Below are 23,214 nucleotides of genomic sequence, written 5' to 3' on the forward strand. Positions count from 1 at the left end.
CCCAACACCCAGGCCGCGGACAGATACTGTACCGATTCGTGGAGAATGCAGCAGTAGCCGGGAGGCACACAGCACATCTTTAAGAAAAAAGCTGAAATAAACATGCTAATTAATTATGTGTCGGGCAGCACCTAATTAATTAGCATGTTTATTTCGGCTTTTTTCTTAAAGATGTGCTGGATGCGTCCTGGCTACCGCTGGACCCCTGCGTGCTTCGCGGCAATGTATCGGTTGGTGACCCGGAGGGTGGGGGCTACTGCACCACCCAGCCTGCGACGACTCAGCCTAACACACCATCATCAGTGTGGTCTGCGCTGTCCCAATTCCGGTAATGTGCATACATTATTTCTACTTATATCAGCTGTGTATTTTTACGTGTTATTTGGTATGATTTGGCAGCTTCATAGTTTAAAGATTACTGGAGAGCGCTTGCGTTGTGTTTTTGCCAACAGCGCTTGCGTGAGATTTTCTGCTGACGGCGCTTGCGTGAGATTTTTGCTACGGAGATCTGTGTCGGCAATGATTGTGGAAAAGTATTTCTACTTTATATAGGCTGTGTATTTATCATATTATTCCTGCTTTTACTATATGTTACTGTTATTTTAGGTTTTATGTGTTATTTGGCATGATTTGGTAGGTTATTTTTGGGTCTACGAACGCTCACAAAATTTTCCCGTATAAATAAATGGTAATTGCTTCTTCGCTTTACGACATTTCGGCTTACGAACCGTTTCATAGGAACGCTCTACCTTCGGATGGCGGGGGAAACCTGTAAATGGAACCTTTCACAACCTGGCTTGTCCAAGTACTACACAGTCACTAAAATACATCTGTCCTGTAGTGATTATTGTAATGGCAGCTGATTAGCACAGTAAGGTTCAATGAACAACCTATGGTCAGAATATTTGTTTTACTGCCTCAGAGATGAGGCATTAATATCAACCAGGCACTAGGAAAGATCTCTGTTTGTTTTTGAGTAATGCAGAAAGGGTCCTGACTTAAATCTCATACAAGGGAAATATGAGACAGTTGAGAGGTTGTAGTCTATGAACTTGATTGCTGGTCTATTCCAGTATAATGAGTGAAATGACATACTGGCCCTGCATATTGAGAATGCTTCATTGTGAATTTAGCTAACTACAGGTTCTTTGTTCTGTCATTACCTGTTTTAATTTCCTGAGCAAGAAAGCAATTCTGCTTTGACCTGCTAAATTTTAAACACTTAACAGGACCAAAACTCAGGATTCTTGAATATGGGCAGAATTGCAAACTTCCAATAGGCTGACAACTGAATATTCTGCATGAAGTTTCTTGTTATGTTCAAACTAGTAATTGGCTTATTATTCCTGCATGCACTGAGATACAGAGAACAACTTTTTTGCCTTCATCCATGCAGATCACCATAAATACATCGAGGTAGTGAAAAAGGGGGAAACAATAACAATGCAGAACATAGTGTTACATTTACAGAAAAAGTACAGTGTGGGTCGATAAAATGCAGGGGCCTTAACTAGATAGGTTGTGAGGTCAAGACTTCATCATACAAATGTTTACTAACCTTATAATAGTGAATAGAAGCTGTCTTTGAGCCTAGTGGTGTGTATTTTTCAAGCTTTTCTATCTTCTCCCCGATGGAAGAGGGAGAAGAGAGTATCCGGGATGGGAGGGATCGTTGGTTATGCTGGCTGCTTTTCTGAGGCAGTGGGAAATGTAGAAAGAGGCAACAGAAAGGACGCTAGTTTTCAGATGACTGGGCTCTTTTCACAACTTTCTGCAATCTCCTCTGACCTTGGACAGAGCAGTTGCCAGACCAAGCCATGATGCATTCGGATAGGATGCTTTCTAAGATGCATCAATAAAAATTGTTAAGGGTCGTTGTTACATTTCATTTACAGTACAAAAGCAGTTCCACCAAGTATGTCATGGGATATAAAGTTGTTTTGGTCCTTGACAACTCACAACATGGCAAATTGGGTAAATTCAGACAAAAACTAAAGATTGTCGTGCTGGAGGAGGTTAGAGGTCAGGAGGAAGGAGATTGTGGAGAGGATTGAAAGAAGGTTTAGAATTTCGTAATCTATATGTTACTTAATAAGAGGTTAGTTAAAGTTGGGGTTTGTGGATGATGTGTGAACAGAACTCTGTACGTTGAGACATGGTAGTCTGGGTAGTTACAGGGAGAAGGATAAAGTCTTAGAAAATGGAGTTGTAGAGGGAGCAATTCACAAATTGCTGGAGGAACTCAGCAGGCCAGACAGCATCTATGGAAAAGAGTAAACAGTTGACGTTTTGGGCTGAGACCCTTCATCAGGACTGGAGAAAAAGATGTGGTCAGAGTAAGAAGGTGGGGGAGGGGAGGAAGAAGTACAAGGGAGAGTGGGAGGGTTGAAGTAAAGGGCTGAGGAGTTGATTGGTGAAAGAGATAGAGGGCTGGAGAAGGGGGAGTCTGATAGGAGAGGACAGAAGGCCATGGAAGAAAAAAAGGAGGGGAGGAGCACCAGAGGGAGGTGATGGGCAGGTAAGGAGATAAGGTGAGGGAGGGAAACTGGAACGGGGAATAGTGAACGAGTGGGGGGGGGTGCAATCCCCTGAAGTTCGAGAAATCGATGTTCATGCCATCAAGTTGGAGGCTACCCAGACAGAACACAAAGTGTTGATGCTTGAACCCGAGTGTGGCCTCATCGTGACAGTAGAGGACTGACATGTCAGAATGGGAAATTCTATGTACATTGACCTTGTTGATATCTGACACTGTTTATTTTATAAGTCATGCTAGTATTCATCAGTCATAACACATTTGCTACTAAAGTCCATTATAGTTTGTAGCAGTGCCTACTCAGAAGTAGGTAGAGAAATTATCAGATCAAAATTGGAAGTTCCAGTAGAATTTGTACTATTATTATTATACCACAATGTTAAGTCAACAACTAAAGCACCATTGCCATTGTAATTGAAGATTCAGGCAAGACTTCCGTTACAATTACATGACATAGCCTTCAATAAATATAATGTGAAATATAAAGTTAAAGGTTATTGTGTCATTCATGGTAAATGGGAAACAGTTTGTGGGACACCGATCTCATAATCCACACACAACAACTTTTGGTAAATCGGAGGTTGTGTCAAAAGGAAAAGTTGTCTCTTTTCTAATCTGAAATGATCTACTCAACTGATTGCCGTTTCCCCACCAGCACTGTGATTATCATGATCATGGCTGGGACTTTGAATAGAAATAATGCTGACATGTATTGCACGGCTAGCTGAAGGCAAGTTATCTTCCTTCCTGGCTTTCCTCAAACCTGGCACATCATTGCCTTCTCAGTCATGTTGAGTAAAGGATTCCGGCAAAGGAATTGTGCATATGTATGCCTGCATGTTAAAACTATAGTGGAGTGTTAGTTTGGTTATATGAATATTATTTAATTGAGAGTAACTTCACTTTTGATGATCAACCTTGCCAGAAAAAGTGTTTTTATATCATATGGTATGTCTTTTAATTTTAGTTTTTGTGCCTCCCTTGGATGTTGAAAACAATTGGTCTTTTCTGGATATTGACTTCTTCCACCTCATGGTATGTTTCTTTGGTAAATTTATGAACTTCATCTTGTATAGAAAGATTTCACACAGATGAGGGTAGAAATCTCTTTCCTCAAAACTGAGTTGATCTATTTTATTTATAATTATTGTAGAATATAGTTATGGAGCAAAATTGGATTATGGAGTTATGATGTTTGGCCATGATCTAATTGAATGCCTTAATAGGGTTAGGAGCATTAAATAACTTTCTATTTTAATGGGTTAAGCTTGGAGTTTTGTGCCTATAAACATCATGTTCTGAAGCACAAATCCATCTGTCATCTATGGTCTGATTAGCTTTTTGTTTTTGATATCAGCTGCCAGAGGTGAGATTGGAACCCTCTGTACGCTCTGAAGGAATGTAAATGCAATATGGTCTGATCATTGAATGTTGATAAAACTAGTATTTGTATTAAGAATTAATCGAATGAATGGGATTTATAGAATTAATAGGATGATACAGTACTTTAAATACCTCAAATACAGAGTCAATCAGGAGGTCTCGAATCTCTAAATTCATTGTTCTCAGCCTTTTCTTGAGAATTATAGAATTACATGGCATGGAAGCAAGCTCATCAGCCCAATACGTCCATGTTGACCAAATATTTTTTATAATTCTACCTATTTCATGGAGCTTATCCATTAGGAATTGATCTCTTGTTCAGGTGACTTAAACAAAAATTCACGTCTTTTACCTTAAGTGTTGATGGGAAGAACTTTGTAAGCAGTTCAAACATAATGTATAACATTAATTTCTTTCCTCGGCCTGTGTCCCTGACCTCGACATTTTAAAGGTTTTTAATTAAATTCTGGTCACAGACTGAGACAAAGGAAGTCATCCAACACTAGTCTTATGATTGGTTGTAACGGTAAACTTTTCTTTGACCACATCTCCCGTGCCAGAAGTCTTGGAGTTTTCTCTTCAAAGATGTGAATGAGTTCCATGCTTAAGCTGCAAGTAGTTGCTTGATTTGTATGTTTAATTATATGCTTTTTTTTAAAAGAATCTTTTAGTTTAATTCTAAAGGGTTTGTTTTTTGTGATTTTTTTTCCAAGGTAAGTCTAGTCTTAGCATTTCCTTCATTGTACTCGGAAGAGACTGTGGAGCTGCAACCCTCTGATATCAGCTGTGCTTTCAACAACCTCTACCTCTTCCATCTGGTTACCATGGCACATATCGTGCAGATACTTTTTACCTCAACAACAGGTGAGACTTACAAATACAAATACTGCAATAGTCACTATAATCCAAGTGTTACTGTCAACACAAATGGGATTGTAAGTATAGAATTATCTCAATGTCCTTTTTTCCCCACAGAATAAGACATACCGTTGCAGTGTTTAGAAATTCATAGTCATCCAGCACAGAAACAAGTCCATTGAATCTGTGCCAACCATCAAGCATGCATTCACACCTCGTCTGTAATCAGTCTACACCTATTCCTTTTTATTCTCTCTGCACTCCCGTCTGGATTCTATGACTCATCAATGCTAGCAGCAAATAAGTTATTAACCATTATATTGGAAAGAATGGTTGAGTAAAATGATACTAAATAAAATAAGGGTTAACTCCCATTTCTGTAAATCCTGTAATGTTCACTTTCCAGTGAGTACCTGAACACTAAAGGTGAAGCAGGGGAATAATGGATATTTTCTAGGTTTCATACCTGCTCTTTCCTTCATCTACATAATTGAGTGATTGTGGGAAAAACTCAGGGCAGTGTATTAAATGAAGTCTTCTGATATTTTTAACATTTAGCATCTCAACATAAATTTTGTCTTTGACTGCATTATATTTTTAAAATCTTAAGTCCCTTAGACACATTGTGGTTTTTTTTTGGCCAATATACAGGTTGAAACCTAGAAGACACTTACATTTTTATACTTTTAAACAAATGCAGATCATACCTACTTTTGAGAGAATTTCCTGTGTTCCTCTAATGTGAATGAAACTGAACTAGTATCAGCTATCTTGTTATTCTCATTTCAATGCCTAGTGATCGGAGTTGATGACAATTAGAGATGGCCACAAATTGTTGGAACACCTCAAAATAACTTTCGGAGTGATTTGCATCAACAAATTTTACTCCCTACCCATGGTAAAACGTGCTTAGCTACTGCTACTGCATTTATTTATTTTGAGAAATATCACACAACCTCAGTTTAACCAAAAACCTAATCATGGGGCAATTTACAATAACCATTTAACTGACCCAGTACGTCTTTGGACTGTGGGAGGAAACGAGAGGACCTGGAGGAAATCCACACATTCCACAGAGAGGATGTACAGAGACTCCTTATAGAGGACACCATGATTTAACTCCCAACACCCTGAGCTGTAATATCATCATGCTAACTGCTAAACTACCATGGTGCTCATGGATTTATGTAATACGTTTTGATGTGGCACAATATGCAGAGACATTAGACAAGAGTGCAAGCTAACAAAAATTAATGTCAAAGGTGACAATATTAGTAGAGTGAAACAAAGAGGAATTGGAATACAAATCCAAGACCTTATGGACAAACATTGATGGGACTAGGTGAATATTGTTCCAAGAAGAAGCTGAAGAATTTCACATTCTTAGAGTATTTCTAAACCTGGAAGAGTTTAGAACAAAAACAAAACAACTGCTAGAGGAACTTAGTGGGAGGCAAAAAGATACTCAATGTTTTGGCTCAAGACCCTGCATCAAAGAGAATGCAGATGGGAGGCATCCAATATAAAGAGGTTTGAGAGGGTTGTGAGGTGGGACCTGGTAGGTGATGGGTAGAACCAGATGAGGAGGGGGATGAAGGGCTGACTGAGCCAGAAGGGCAAGCACTGGAGTTGGGAAATGGTGTGTGTAAACTGCCCCAAAATCGAATTTAGACGAATACTTAATATTGTATAACTATATTAATAAAAGGGGCAAGGATGATGTCTAAGAAGAAGATTAAAAAGTCTGCTCCGAAGGCTGATAAACATAAAGAGACGCAGCAAGGCGACGGGCCTAGCTCCCCCACGGCAAGCCAGGACGGAGATAATGAGGAGGAATCGGTGACTCTGTCTTTGTTTCTTGGAGAGATTCGCGAGTTCCAACGAGATAACAACAAACAGCTGGAGGACATTAAAGGAGAAATAGTAAAAACTAACTCGAGGATAGATGAAGCCGAAGCGAGGATTGTTGGAATTGAAGAGAAGCTACAAAACGCAGAGGAAGTGATAGCAGAAATGCTAAAGCTGCAAGAGCAGCTCCAATGGAAGCTCATAGACCAAGAAGGCCGCTCAAGAAGGGAAAATGTGAGGATCTACGGAGTTCCCAAAGGAGCTGAAGGTAAACTCGGATTGATGATTCCCTTCGTGGAGAAGCTGCTTAGAGAGAACCTTGATATACCGGCCGCAAAAGACCTACAGATAGAAAGGGCTCACCGCGCGTTGGCACCACAGCCTCCGGCAGGTGCCCAGCTCAGATCGATTCTGGTCAGATTTCTCAGTTACAGAACGAAGGAAGAGGTACTTAAATGGGCATGGCAAAAGAAAGGTTTCATGTGGAGCAACTGTAGAATCAGTTTAGACCACGATTACGCACTGGGGATCCTTGCCAGATGGAAGGAATATGCGGAAACACGGAGGGTCCTGAAGAAAACAACATCAGATTTCAGACCCTGTATCCAGCTCGGCTGAAAGTCTTTTACGACGAAGGGAAATGGTGTGTGATAGGGTAGAGACAGATGCAGGGGGAGGGTGGAGGTAGAGGATTGGATTGAAGGTGTGAAGTAGAGACACAAAATGCTCCAAATGCTGGAGTCTAATAATTAAGAAGGTGTAAAGTGGAGGCAGATAAATGGGAGATTATGGACCAGATGGAAACACTTTGGGGGGTGGGGCAATTGGAGAGTTTAATAATGGGATACATTGAGGCCATGGACTTGAGAAGGAGAATTTTAAGAGGGGTGTGTTTTAGAACCAGGAATCAGTGCAGGTTTACTCAGAGAAACACGTTGGTTGGCCAAAAGATGTGTATGCAGACATCCCACCCTGCGAAAACTCATTTCAGGGTAGCAGCCCCGCCCCCTGCAACCCCATATTCCCCCCCCCCCCGGGTCGACCTCCAACAGTGTATGTAATACTTTGTTTAATGATTTTGTCTAATCTGTAAACCAAGTTGGGTATATGCAGAAAATGTGACATTAAAGTGTGTACATATATTATGTTTATTCTATTACAACTTTAAGCAAGTCTACAGGGAGTTTGGCCTCATCACGTAGGACATCAATAGGTTAGCTCCTTAGCAGCTAGGCAGCTAGTTTAAATAACATTAGCTACGCTAATGAATGAATGACACCTGTTAAACTCACCTCAACTTGTCTTTTACATTTTAACCCACCATGGGCAATAGAAAAGTCACTGTTGCAAACAGTGCAGCGAGCAACACTGTCATTATTTTTGAGGTCGACTGTAAAGCCCACCCACAGAGAAAACTGATAGGTCTACTTAGCACGAAGAGAGACCAATCAGGATGCTCCCTCTCCCTCTCAAAAAAATCGATTTGCGGGATATTGTATATAACTTCCGGGCATCGGAGCCACTATCAATATGCGGGAGGCTCCCGGAACATCCGGCAGAGGTGGGATGTCTGTGTATGGAGGGTGGAAGAGCAGACTGTTGGAATGTTGGAATTAGAAACATAGAAACTTAGAAAACCTACAGCACAATACAGGCCCTTCAGCCTACAAAGCTGTGCCAAATATGTCCTTACCTTAGAAAAATAGAGGGCTATGGGTAACCCTAGCTAATTTCTGAGGTCCATGTACCTGTCCAGGAGTCTCTTAAAAGACCCTATCATTTCCACTTCCACCACCGTTGCCAGCAGCCTATTCCACGCACTCACCACCCTCTGCGTTTTTAAAAAACAAAAACAACTTACCCCTGACATCTCCTCTGCACCTACTTCCAAACACCTTAAAACTGCCCTTTCGTGTTAGCCATTTCAGCCCTGGGAAAAAGCCTCTGACTATCCACACAATCAATGCTCTCATCATCTTATACACCTCTATCAGATCATCTCTCATCCTCCATTGCTCCAAGGAAAAAAGGCTGAGTTCACTCAACCTATTCTCATAAGGCATGCTCCCCAATCCTTGTAAATCTCCTCTGCAACCCTTTCTATGGTTTCCTCATCCTTCCTGTAGTGAGGTGACCAGAACTGAGCACAGTGCACCAAGTGGGGTCTGGCCAGGGTCCTATAAAGCTGCAACATTACCTCTCGGCTCCCAAACTCAATCCCATGATTGATGAAGGCCAGTGCACTGTATGCTTTAACCACACAGTCAACCTGTGCAGCAGCTTTGAGTGTCTCATGGACTCGGACCCCAAGATCCCTCTGATCCTCCACACTGCCAAGAGTCTTAACATTAATACTATATTCTGCCATCATATTTGACCTCCCAAAATGAACGACCTCACACTTATCTGGGTTGAACTCCATCTGCCACTTCTCAGCCCAGTTTTGCATCCTATCGATGTCCTGCTGTAACCTCTGACGGCACTCCACACTATCCTCAACACTCAACACCTCCAACCTTTGTGTCATCAGCAAATTTACTAACCCATCCCTCCATTTCCTCATCCAGGTCATTTATAAAAATCACGAAGAGAAGGGGTCCCAGAACAGATCCCTGAGGCACACCACTGGTGACTGACCTCCATGCAGAATATGACCCGTCTACAGCCACTCTTTGCTTTCTGTGGGCAAACCAGTTCTGGATCCATAAAGCAATGTCCCCTTGGATCCCATGCCTCCTTACTTTCTCAATAAGCCTTACATGGGGTACCATATCAAATGCCTTGCTGTAATCCATATACACTACATCTCCTGCTCTTCCTTCATCAATGTGTTTAGTCCCATACTCAAAAAATTCAATCAGGCTCGTAAGGCACGACCTGCCCTTGACAGAGCCATGCTGACTATTCCTAGTCATATTATGCCTCTCCAAATGTTCATAAATTCTGCCTCTCAGGATCTTCTCCATCAACTTACCAACCACTGAAGTAAGACTCACTGGTCTATAATTTCCTGGCCTATCTCTACTCCCTTTTTTGAATAATGGCATAACATCCACAACCCTCCAATCCTCCAGAACCTCTCCAGTCCCCACTGATGATGCAAAGATCATTGCCAGAGGCTCAGCAATCTCCTCCCTCACCTCCCACAGTAGCCTGGTGTACATCCTGTTTTGTCCCGGTGACTTATCCAACTTGATGCTTTCCAAAAGCTCCAGCATATCCTCTTTCTTAATATCTACATGCTCAAGCTTTTCAGTCTGCTGTAAGTTATCCTGACAGTTGCCAAGATCCTTTTCCGTAGTGAATACTGAAGCAAAGTACTCATTAAGTACCTCTGCTATCTCCTCCAGTTCCATAAACACTTTTCCACTGTCACACTTGATTGGTCCTATTCTCTCCCGTCTTATCCTCTTGCTCTTCACATACCTGTAGAATGCCTTGGGGTTTTCTTTAATCCTGTCTGCCAAGACCTTCTCATGGCCCCTTCGGTCTCTCATAATTTCTTTCTTAAGCTCCTTCCTGCTCGTCTTATAATCTTCTAGATCTCTATCATTACCTAATTTTTTTGAACCTTTTGTAAGCTCTTCTTGACTAGATTTACAACAGCCTTTGAATTGATGGGTATAAGTGCAGAAAAGTGGTGATGTTGCCATTTTTTTGGGAGAGTGTAGGACTAGTGTGTCCTACAGACAGTATGGAAGTATTTGACCTGAATAAAAGATTTGATCTGTGAGAACTATAGTTCCAAATACCATAATATTTTGTTTTTTTTTTGAGGTGGCAAGCAGTGTCTGTGCTCTGTCCAAGTCCCCCGATAGTAGGTTTCTGAGACTTGAATTCTCATTTGGTTGGAATTGTTTGACCTTTCTGCTTATCAGCCCTTAGGTGTCACAAGTTCTTGAAGCACATGATGCAACGTGTATCTGCATATAAACTAACCTAGATTTTGTTCGTCCATTTTATTTGGATCCCCTTCTAAACCAAATAATTTACCTGATTACAATTGAAGACACTAGTATGAAGTGTAATGGCACATTTTTAATGAACAGACTGTCCCATGGAGCAGGATGGAGAGGAAAGTGAGGAGACCCGTTCAGCAGCAGAACTTTATGAAACTCTTCAAGAATACACAGGCAGGTATGCATCATCAGGAGGCAAAAATAATTGTGGTCAAATGGCTTCTTGGTCTGTATAACTTATAGCAGGCATGCTGTTCCTAACTGGACTTGGTTGATCAATGACCAACCAAAGTATTAAATCATCAGCACGATGTTCGAAAAACGCAAACACAAGGAAATCTGCAGATGCTGGAAATTCAAACAACACACATCAAAGTTGCTGGTGAACGCAGCAGGCCAGGCAGCATCTATAGGAAGAGGTACAGTTGACATTTCGGGCCGAGACCCTTCATCAGGACGAACTGAAAGAAGAGATAGTAAGAGATTTGAGAGGGGGAGGGGGAGGGGGAGATCCGAAATGATAGGAGAAGACAGGAGGGGGAGGGATGGAGCTGAGCTGGAAAGCTGATTGGCAAAAGGGATACAAGGCTGGAGAGGATCATGGGACGGGAAGCTCAGAGGATGGAGAGCAGGCAAGGAGTTATAGTGAGAGGGACCGAGGGAGAAAAAAAGGGGGGAAAAATTAAAAATAATAATTTAGCAGCATTTTTTCAAAAACACCAGCATTTTTTATGCGTGTAGCACAATGTTCTAGGAATCTTCATCCAGAGTATGAAGATTAATAATATCAATCAATCTTAGTCTTTGGATCTTACTTCCACTAGTCACCAAGTGAGAAATGTGAATGTATTAGAAGTTGGATTCTTTTACCAGAAGCAGCATGCCTTTTATTTTGTTTAAATATGTGAGATAATATCTTAACCTTGGAGGAGAATTGAAGTCAATGAAAAAAAATTGAACTAAGATGGGGCATGGGCTAAATCACCTTGATCTTTTTCATTAGTGCCCTTCAGTCACCTTCAGTCGATCATAGCAATGTTGCCATTCTCCTTGTAGCCAGCCCCTGTCTCTTTAATTCCAGGTCAGATTGTGGCCAGCCCCAGTCTCCTTCATTTGCGCTGTACTGCTGCCACAAACCAATTCCATGCCTTCTAAATTTGGTCTTGGTTTCATAAGACCATTCTCACTCTTAAGGTCTACTTTTATCAAAGCATTCTGGCATGTTTCATTAGCATGAAACTGTTCGCTTTTAAATCTTGTCACTTCATTTACTGAAAAGGGAATTCAGTGCAGTGTTTGAGTATTTCAGCTAATATTTTAATATGAATTACTGTAATTTTGCTTATTCTCTCTTGAAATTCAGGTTGCAGCAAAGCAATGTGCACAAAATGTTGGAGGACCTCAGAAGGCCAGGCAGCATCTAGGAAAGGAGTACAGTCGATGTTTCAGGCCAGAACCCTTCGGCAGGACCCTAGATGCTGCCTGGCGTACCGAGTTCCTCCAGTATTTTGTGTATGTTGCTCGGATTTCCAGCATCTACAGATTTTCTATTGTTTGTACAGCAAAGCAAAGGTTTTGTTTACTTTGGGCCAAATACATTGAAATAACTTGCATTTATTAATAGATGTTTAGAAAGTAAGCCCCATGGCTGGTACTTGTGGAATTGTGTGAAGTGTGGCATCACTCCATTCCTCCGCTGTTCTGCTTTGTTCTTCAACTACCTACTTGGTGTGCCACCACCTGGGGATCTCTCAAAAGGTAAGTGAAAGACTATTATAAGTTTGGGGAAGTATATTTTCATGAATAGGAAGTCTAGGTTATGTAAGAAAACAGAAAGGGCAAAAAACACACACAAAATCCCAATCTGAAAGCTAAGTGTAACACCCTGGGAAGGTTTCACTGCTAATGGAATGGTCTTTCTGTAGAAGCCGTGTCTGGGTTGTGGTTAGAGATAACAGGTGCTTTGGAATGTGAGCCGTCCAATGACGGGAGATGAACAGAGAGGACGGTGGAGAGAACCGGTTGTAGGATTCGACCCTGTTGGGGACCATGATTCGATGGAGCAAGGTGTCGGGGTCTGCTGAGGATCAGTGAATGTGTATGATGTTTGGAAGAGCTAAGCTCCAACTTGTGCACTGTTTAATTATAATGGGCCCTTTTTTGTATTTTTTCTTTCTTTTTACTAACCCTTTAATTAAGTTAGGATACATAATTATAATTCCTTTAACCATATGCAGTGTGTTGTCTGTTGTTTCTTGGCACTGAGTTGTAACAGGGTTGCAAATTACAGAGCATCCACATGAACCGAGGTTTGGCGTGGGAGAGCCAGCTCAATCTCACGGGATTGGCAGGACTGGAGTGTGTCTTTCCTAGACGTACGCAGCCAAGGAAACCAGTGGGGTTTCATAAGCAATGACTATTAAATTAATATAGCATTTTTAAACTTGTTAACTATTCCCCAGCAATCTTTTGTGTACTGTCAAACAAAATATCCCACCTAAATCACCTTAAGAGGTGGGTGACCAAATGTTTGGTCACAGCTGTCGATTTTAAGTCCTTTAGAAGGGAGGAAGGCACAGTTTTGAAGATGGGAAAACAGATTTTGAACTAGATTTTTCCCACTCATAGGAAAATGATGGTAGAGTTAAGAACCATGAATGACAGGAAGACTGGGATGTTTAGTCAAGAGAAAGAAGGTGGCCGACTTAAGATTTCGGAAGCAAAAGTCAGGCAGGGCTCCTGAGAATTATAAGGTAGTCAGAAAGAAGCTTAAGAAGAGACGTAGGGACTTAGGAGAAACAGAAAGAGATACAAGAAATATTAAGGAAAACCCCAAGGCAGTATTTTACACATACATGAAGAACAGGAGGATGATTAGAGTGAGGTTTGAACTGTCAGGGATAAAGTGGGGAAATGCCTGAAGGCAGAGGAGGTAAGGGGGGACCTTAATGAATACTTTGTTTCTGTGTTCATCAAAGGAGGAGGACTTGGACAAATGTGAGTTTAGTGTGAAACAGGCTATTGTGCTGGAATATGCCGCAGTTGAGAACGAGTCAGTGTTGGAACTTCTGAAAAACATTAGGATAAATGAGTCAGTGGAGCCAGATGAGATATTTACCGCAAGTTACTATGGGAAGCAAGGAATAAAATTTGGTGGGCCTTGATGATATTTGCAACCTCCCAGGCCATAGGAGTGGTACCAAAGGATTGGAGGATGGCAAATGTTGTTCTGTTGTAATAAAGTTAATGAAGATAATACTGGGAATTACAGACCAGTGATTCTGACATCACTAGTGAGCAAACTATTCGATAGGATTCTTAGGTGTGTGATTTTCAAGCATTTGAAGAAGCATAAGTCTATGAGGGATAATTAACATAGTTTTGTTGAAGGTGAGGTTGTGCTTTATGAGCCTAATTGAGTTTGTCAAAGAGGTGACAAAATGTTGAAATGATGTATATGGATTTTAGTAAGGTATTTGACAAGGTTCCCCATGGTCGGCTCATTTGAAAGTCATGGGATCCATGGGGATGGCTGAAAGGATTCAGATTTGGCTTGCCCACAGATGAGAGAGGATGGAGCACTTCCATGCAGAACACACCTCATCAGCACAACTGGTCCTCCACATCACATGCAGCTTCTTTTTCGATTCTACTGGAGTCAAGTCTTTCACTGATTTTATGTGCCTTTGTTTCTTAAGTGTTTCATTTCCCTTGTAGTTTTGCATGGAGTCATAGAAAAGTACAGTAAGGAAACAGGCCCTTTGGCCCCTCTAGTCCATGCAAAACCATTTAAACTGCTCCAGGACCATACCCGACTATCCATGTACCTATCCCAACTTCTCTTAAGCATTGAAATCAAGCTTGACTTCCATTGGCAGGTCATTCCACACTCTCAAGACTCTCTGAAGAAATTCCCCTTAAACATGAGGGGAACATGCAGGAAAAAGCTTTCTCAAAGGCAGGTCGTGCCTTACGAGCCTGATTGAACTTTTTGCGGATGTGACTAAACACATTGATGAAGGAAGAACAGTAGATGTAGTGTATATGGATTTCAGCAAGGCATTTGATAAGGTACCCCATGCCAGGCTTATTGAGAAAGTAAGGAGGCATGGGATCCAAGGGGACATTGCTTTGTGGATCCAGAACTGGCTTGCCCACAGAAGGCAAAGAGTGATTGTCGACGGGTCAGATTCTGCGTGGAGGCCGGTCACCAGTGGTGTGCCTCAGGTTTCTGTTCTGGGACCCCTACTCTTTGTGATTTTTATAAATGACCTGGATGAGGAAGTGGAGGGGTGGGTTAGTAAATTTGCTGAGGACACAAAGGTTGGGGTGTTGTGGATAGTGTGGAGGGCTGTCAAAGGTTACAATGGGAAATTGATGGGATGCAAAACTGGGCTGAGAAGTGGCAGATGGAGTTCAACCCAGATAAGTGTGAGGTGGTTCATTTTGGGAGGTCAAATATGGCAGAATTAATGGTAAGACTCTTTTCTGTGTGGAGGATCAGAGGGATCTTGGGGTCCGAGTCCGTAGGACACTGCTGCGCAGGTTGACTCTGTGGTTAAGAAAGCATACGGTACATTGGCCTTCATTAATCTTGGGGTTGAGTTTAAGAGCCGAGAGGTAATGTTGCAGCTATATAGGTCCCTGGTCAGGCCCCACTTGGAGTACTGTGATCAGTTCTGGTCGCCTCACTATAGGAAGGATGTGGAAACCATAGAAAGGGTGCAGAGGAGATTTACAAGGATGTTGCCTGGATTGGGGAGCATGCCTTATGAGAATACCTTGAGTGAACTCAGCCTTTTCTCCTTGGAGCAATGAAGGATGAGAGGTGACTTGATAGAGATGTACAAGATAATGAGAGGCATTGATCATGTGGATAGTCAGAGGCTTTTTCCCAGGGCTAAAATGGCTAGCATGAGAGGGCATAGTTTTAAGGTGCTTAGAAGTAGGTACAGAGGAGATGTCAGGGGTAAGTTTTTTACGCAGATAGTGGTGAGTGCGTGGAATGGGCTGTCGGCAGCGATGGTGGAAGCGATAGGGTCTTTTAAGAGACTCCTGGATGGCTGCATGGAGCTTAGAAAAATAGAGGGCTATGGGTGAAGCCTAGGTAGTTCTAAGGTAGGGACATGTTCAGCACAGCTTTGTGGGCTGAAGGGCCTGTATTATGCTGTGTTTTCTATGTTTCTATGTTAAACTTCTCACTTTTCACCCTTAACTCTCTCGTTATAGTACCACCCAACCTCAAGTGAAAAAGCTTGCTTGCATTTGACCTATCTATACCCCGCATAATTTTGTATATACCTTTATCAATCTCCTCTCAATCTTCCACATTCCAAGGAATAAAGTAACATACGGTTGGCCCTCCGCATCTGCGGATTCAACCAACCATGGATTGAAAATATTTGAAAAAAAAATTCCAGGAAGTTCCAAAAAGCAAAACTTAAATTTGCCGTGTGCGGAGCACTACGCTTAATCCACGCGAATGGAATGATGTGCTTATTGCAGAGGCTGTAGATGCCCTAAAGCTCAAGACAGTCAATGTATGTTGGAAGCCATTATGGAGTGAGGTAGTCAATGATTTCAGGGGCTTCCCCACTATTGATGCAGAAGTTAGGAATATCTTGAATGTTGCAAAGGAAGTTGGTGGGAAGGCTTCTCTGACATGATCGAGGACGACGTTGAGGAACACAGACGAGCACAGAGAGAAACCCTTACCAATGAGGAACTGGAAGATGATTCTTCCTACTACGTCACTGGTACGTACATGGACCATGACCTCTTGCTGCTCAACCACCCACTTCAGAATGCTAAGGATGTGATCCGAGATGACCTGAATCCTGGCGACATAGCACACTGGAATTTTGTTCTCGTCCACAGAACCTCCTTTCTGTTCCCCTAACTAACGAATCCCCTATCACCACAGCTTGTCTCTTGTCCTCCCTACCCACTGAGTTTACGGGACCAGACTCAGTATCTGAGAACTGACAGCTGTGACTTTCCTCTGCTTGGGTATTCCCCTGCAAAACTACCCCCCCACCCCCCAAATAAAACAGTATCCAAAGTGTTATACCTGTCATTGAGGAGGATGGCCACAGAGTTACTCTACACTGGCTGTTTAACGCCTTTCCCATTCCTGACTGTCACCTGGTTTCCTGTGTCCTGCACCTTGGATTTAACTACCTCTCTAGAAATCCTCTCTTATCACCCCCCCTCAGCCAGAGTTATTCCAGTTCCAGCTCCAGCTCCTTAACCATAAAGACCATAAGACATAGGAGCAGAATTAGGCTATTCAGCCCATCAAGTCTATTCCACCTTCATTCCCAGAATCATCCTTGTGAACCTTCTCTGGACTTTCTCCAATGACAACACATCCTTTCTAAGAAATGGGGCCCAACACTGTTGACAATTCTCCTAAGTGCAGTCTTACTAGTGTCTTATCAAGGTTCAGCATTATCTCTTTGCTTTTATATTCTATTTCCTTTGCAATAAACGCCAACGTTGCATTTGCCTTTTTTTTTAACCACAGACTCAAACTGTAAATTAACCTTCTGGGAGTCTTGCATGAGGATTCTTAAGTCCCTCTGTACCTGTGCTGTTTGGGGCACTCCTCTGTTTTCGTAGATGGTTGCAAAGAAAAAACATTTCAGGATGTACATTGTATACATTTGTCTGACATTAAATATACCTTTTGAACCTTCTCCCCATTTAGATAATAGTTCACACTATTGTTCCTTTTACCAAAATGCATTATTATACATTTCCCAACACTGTTTTCCATCTGCCACATTTTTTCCTCATTCTTCAAATTTGTCTAAGTCCTGCTACAATCATAGTCATAGCCATACTTTATAGATCCCGAGGGGAATTGGTTTTCATTACAGTTGCACCATAAATAATTAAATAGTAATAAAACCATAAATAATTATATAGTAATATGTAAATTATGCCAGGAATTAAGTCCAGGACCATCCTATTGGCTCAGGGTGTCTGACTCTCCAAGGGAGGAGTTGTAAAGTTTGGTGGCCACAGGCAGGAATGACTTCCTATAATGCTCTGTGTTGTATCTCGGTGGAATGAGTCTCTGGCTGAATGTACTCCTGTGCCCAACCAGTCCATTATATAGTGGATGGGAGACACTGTCCAAGATGGCATGCAACTTGGACAGCATCCTCTTTTCAGACACCACCGTGAGAGAGTCCAGTTCCATCCCCACAACATCACTGGCCTTACGAATGAGTTTGTTCATTCTGTTGATGTCTGCTACCCTCAGCCTGCTGCCCCAGCACACAACAGCAAACTTGATAGCACTGGCCACCACAGACTCGTAGAACATCCTCAGCATCGATCAGCAGATGTTAAAGGACCTCAGTCTCCTCAGGAAATAGAGACGGCTCTGACCCTTCTTGTAGACAGCCTCAGTGTTCTTTGACCAGTCCAGTTTATTGTCAATTCGTATCCCCAGGTATTTGTAATCCTCCACCATGTCCACACTGACCCCCTGGATGGAAACAGGGGTCACCGGTGCCTTAGCCCTCCTCAGGTCTACCACCAGCTCTTTAGTCTTTTTCACATTAAGCTGCAGCTAATTCTGCTCACACCATGTGACAAAGTTTCCTACCTTAGCCCTGTACCATAACCGAATCACATTGCTTCCTCAGCACTACCTAGCCAATCACCTATCTTCATATCATCTGCAAACTTTGCCACATAGTCATCAATTCTACTATCTAAATCATGGACAAACAATGTGAAAAGTAGCGGTCCCAATATTGACCCCTGAGGAACACCACTAGTCACTGGCAGCCAACCAGAAAAGGTCCCTTTTATTCCCAGTTGCTGCCTCCTGTCTGTCCACGCCAGTATCGTTCCTGTAATGCCATAGGATTTTATGTTGTAAGCAGTGCCACCTTATCAGATGCCTTCTGAAAATCCAAGTAAATGACATCCACTGCATCTCCTTTGTCCACCCTGCTTGTTGCTTTCTCAAAGAACTCCAACAGATTTGTTAGGTAAGATTTCCCTTTACAGAAACCATGTTGACTTTGACTTATTTTATCATTAGTCTCCATGTACCTTGAAACCTCATCTTTAATAATAAACTCCAACACTTTCCCAACTACTGAGGTTAGGCTAGCTGGCCTATAATTTCCTATCTTTTGCCTTCCTCACTTCTTAAAGAATGGAGTGAAATTTGCAATCTTCCAGTCCTCTGGGACCATGCCAAAATCAAGTGATTTTTGAAAGATTGTAACCGATGCATCAGTTGTCTCTTAAGCAACCTCTCTCAGGACTCTGGCATGTAGTCCATTTGTTCCAGGTAACTTATCCACCTTAAAACCTTTGAGTTTGCCTCACACTTTTTCCTTTGTAATAGCAATGACACTCACTCCTGTTCCCTGGCACTCACAAAACTCTGGCACACTGCAAGTGTCTTCCACAGTGAAGACATGCAAAGTACCAATTAAGTTCATCTGCCATATCTTTGTCCCCCATTACTACCTCACCAGCATCATTTTCCAGTGGTCCAATAGCAACTCTCTCCTCTCTTTTACTCTTTATAGAACTGAAAAAACTTTTGGTATCCTGCTTTATGTTATTGGTTAGTTTGCCCTCATATTTCACCTTTACCCTTCTAATAGCTTTTTAGTTGTCTTTTGTTGAACTTCAAAAGCTTCTCAATCTTCCAACTTCCCATTTACTGTTGCTACATAATACGCCCTTTCCTGGGCTTTCATGCAGTCCTTAACTACCTTTGTCATCCACAGTTACCTACCCCAGCCATTTGAGAACAACTTCTGTGGGATTCTATTTATCCAGTGCCTTGTGAACTATTCCCAGAAACTTCAGCCATCTCTGCTCTGCCGTCATCCTTGCCAGAATCCTTCTCCAATCAACTTGGGCGAACTCCTCTCTCATGCCTCTGTAATTCTCCTTATTCCATTGCGATACTGATACATGTGAGCTATGCTTCTCCCCCTCAAACTGCAGTTTGAATTCAATCATATTATGATCACTGCCTCCTAAGGGTTCCTTTATGTTAAGTTTTCTAATAAGATCTGGGTTATCACTCAACACCCAGTCTAAGGTAGCCTTTTCCTGAGTAGGCTCAAGCACAAGCTGCTCTTAAAACTCATCTCGTAGGCAGTCAACAAATTCCCTCAGCGATCTGACACCATCCTGATTTTCCCAAACCCCTTGCATTTTGAAGTCCCCCACGATAATCAAGTCATTCCCCTTATTACATGCTTTTTCCAGCCCCCTTTGCAGTCTCAACTCCACACCTTGGCTACTATTTGGAGGCCTGTATATGATTCCCATAATGGTTTTTTAACCCTTGCAATTCCACCCACAAAGAGTTGACATCCTTTGACCCTATGTCACCTCTTTCTAAAGATGTAATTCCATCTCTTACCAGCAGAGCCACACCACTGCCTATTCCTTTCTGCCTGTCCTTTCGATACAAAGTCTTTCCTTTGACGTTAAGCTCCCAACTATGGTTGTCTTTCAGCCATGACTCAGTGATGCCCACAACATCATATTGACCAATCTCTAATTGTGCCACGAGTTTGTCCACCTTTTTCCGAAAGCTACGCTTATTTAAATACAGCACCTTCAGTCCTGCATTCTTTACCCTGTTGAATTTTGTCTGTATGATACAACTCAACTTTTATACCCAATCATTGGCATGTCATTCATATTACATATTACATCAACTACTTGTAAACCTACTGGCTCATCCTCAGCTCTGTTGTACTGGTTCCCATCACCCAGCCATATTAGTTTAAACCACTTGCAACAGTTCTAGTAAATCTGCCCACAAGAATATTGGTCCCCCTGAGATTCAAGTGCAACCCGTTCCTTTTATACAAGTCCCACCTGCCCCAGAAGAGGTCCCAATTATCCAGAAATCTAAATCCCTGCCCCCTTCTCCAGTTCTTTAGCCATGCATTTATCTGCCACGTTAGTCTATTCCTATCCTCACTTGTCATATGGCACAGATAGTAATCCCGAGATTACTACCTTTTGAGGTCCTGTTTCACACCTCCTTCCTAACTCCCTTCTTTTTTCAGGATTTCCTCCCTTTTTCTTCCTATGTCAATATGTACCAAGAGTTCTGGCTGCTCACCCTCCCTTTCAGGATATTGTGGATATGGAGTGTTAGAAGCTGCACCTGCATTTTCTACAGATTTTGAGGCCTTCATAGCTAAAATAAGCTTCCCTTATTCACATAATCAAATCCTAGATGGTAGTCTAACATATCCAAGAGATGTCTAGCTTTGGATTTCACCCTTTTTCTTAATGGAAGCATCTTTGCTCCGAATCTTCACTGGCTTCTCTGTGAATGCCTTTCACCACTGTGACACGTCAAGTCACACATTCCAGTCTGCTTTTGCAAAATCATATCTTAATCTAATAAATTTGGGCTTGGCTCCGGTGATGACTATCATTGTCCCCTTCAATTACTTTGCTCAATCAATTTGTATTATGTTTACTGCCATCAAAATGTAGGCTGCATGAAGAATTGTACTGGTTCTGCCCTTTCAGAAAGATGTGAAGGTCCCAGAGAGGTGCAGAAAAGAGTTTCTGGAATGGTTTCACTTATACTTGCTAGGTGTACAAAATTATGAGGGCTATATATAGGGTTAATGCAAGCAGGCTTTTTCCACTCTGTTCAGCTGGAACTACAACCAGAGGTCATGTGTTAAGGATGAAAGATGAAAAGTGAAAAATTTAATGAGAACATGAGAGGAAAATACTTCACTCAGAGAGTTGTGAGTATGTGGAATGAGCTGTCAGCACAAGTGGTGCATACAAGCTCGATTTCAACATTTAAAAGAAGTTTGAATAGGTACACGGATGGTAGGCATATGGAGGACTATGGTTCTGGTGGAGGTTGATGGGAGCAGGCAGTTTCAAAGGTTTCAGCATGGACTAGATGAGCTGGTTTTTGTGCTCAACGTCTCTGTGACTCTGATTCTATTAGTCTTCAGTCATTAAATGAGAAGCTGCGAGGAAAGTAGTGGTGTTTTAGAAAAGAAAAATATTCAGTAACTTACCATTAATAGATGGTCCAAGCAACAGAATACATAGATTTAAAGTAACTGGCTTTCGTGTGATGTTAGGCTTTTTTTTTTGCAATGTGCTTGAAACTGGGATGTTTGTTAGTTCAGTTGTGACAATTAAGTAAATACTTGAGGGAAATAAAATTGCAGGGCTATTGGAAAACATCGAGGGAATGGTTTGCTGTACGGGAGCTGGCATAAACTTAATGGGCTGAGTGCTTATAATGATCCTGCGATTTCTTTATACATATTTCGAGTGTTAGTCATAGTCATGGTCATAGTTGTACTTTATTGATCCCAGGGGAAATTGGTTTTCGTTACAGTTGCATCATAAATAATAAATAGTAATAAAAATAATTAAATAGTAATATGTAAATTATGCCAGGAAATAAGTCCAGGACCAGCCTATTGGCTCAGGATGTCTGGCCCTCCAAGTTGTAAAGTTTGATGGCCACAGGCAGGAATGACTTCCTATGACGCTCTGTGTTGCATCTCGGTGGAATGAGTCTCTGGCTGAATGTACTCCTGTGCCCAGCCAGTACATTATGTAGTGGATGGGAGACATTGTCCAAGATGGCATGCAACTTGGACATCATCCTCTTTTCAGACACCACTGTCAGAGAGTCCAGTTCAGTTGTGATGAAGACTCCTGGACTTGAAATGGTAACTGCTTCTCTGCTCACAAATGCCAACTCCTCTGAATGTTTTCAACATGATTTTTTGTTTCTGCATTGTATTGATTTTCTTTCATCCCTCCCTTGTTTGTCTTGCATTGTAAAAATCTAAAAAAAATTAAGAATTCTATATACTATTCCTGTGTCGATAAATATCAGAGTGGTTATGTTTTTCTTCTCCTACTCCTTCCTGTTTCTCTGCCTTCCAAACTAATTCTTCATTCTTCAAATAGAGCTGCAAGAGATGGCAGCTGCTGAAATCTGCAGCAAAACCTGCTGACTCTCAGCTTGAACCCCTTCCTCTGAGTTCCTCCAGCAGTTTGTTTTAGAACATAGAACAGTACAGTACATGCCCTTCAGATCATGATGTTGTGCCAACCTTTTAACCTACTCCAAGATCAATCTGACCCTTCCGCACTATATTGCCCATAACCCTCCACTTTTCGTGACTTTTTGCAGGGCTTGGATGAGGAAGTGCAAGTGTAAGTTTGTAGATGGCACAAACGTTGGTGGTGTTGTGGGTAGAAGATTGTCGTAGGTTGCAAGAGGACATAGACATACGCAGAGCTGAACTGATAAGTGGCAGACGACGTTAAACCTGGAAATGTGCAAAGTGATGCACCTTTGAAGTTTGAGCTTGAGGGCAAAGTACAAGGTTAGTTGCAAGATTCTCAGAAGTATGGAGGGACAGAGAGATCTTCGGGTCCGAGTCAGTAGATCCCTCAAAGTCGCTGCGCAAGCTGACAGGGTGGTTAAAAAGGTGCATGTGTGCTGGTCTGCATTAGAAGCTGTTTAATTCAAGAGCCACGAGGTAATGTTGCAGTTCTATAGACCGCACTTTGAGTATTTTGTTCAGTTCTGGTCACCTGACTATAGGAAGGATGTGGAAGAGG

The 23,214-nt window shown here is 42.0% G+C and overlaps 1 protein-coding gene across 2 annotated transcripts in view; it reads left to right on the forward strand.

The window, feature by feature from the left end:
• The window catches only part of ubr1 (ubiquitin protein ligase E3 component n-recognin 1), a 294,835-nt gene that overhangs the window by 237,417 nt on the left and 34,204 nt on the right, over nt 1-23,214 (forward strand). For both annotated transcript variants that reach the window (XM_063054144.1, XM_063054153.1), the window contains 4 exons: nt 3,504-3,571; nt 4,633-4,783; nt 10,675-10,762; nt 12,209-12,342. In XM_063054144.1, coding sequence (XP_062910214.1) covers nt 3,504-3,571; nt 4,633-4,783; nt 10,675-10,762; nt 12,209-12,342 — 441 coding nt within the window. The remainder of the gene's footprint in view (nt 1-3,503; nt 3,572-4,632; nt 4,784-10,674; nt 10,763-12,208; nt 12,343-23,214) is intronic.

The sequence above is a fragment of the Mobula hypostoma genome, chromosome 1 (assembly GCF_963921235.1).
Source record: "Mobula hypostoma chromosome 1, sMobHyp1.1, whole genome shotgun sequence".
In the NCBI taxonomy this organism is placed as follows: Eukaryota; Metazoa; Chordata; class Chondrichthyes; order Myliobatiformes; family Myliobatidae; genus Mobula; species Mobula hypostoma.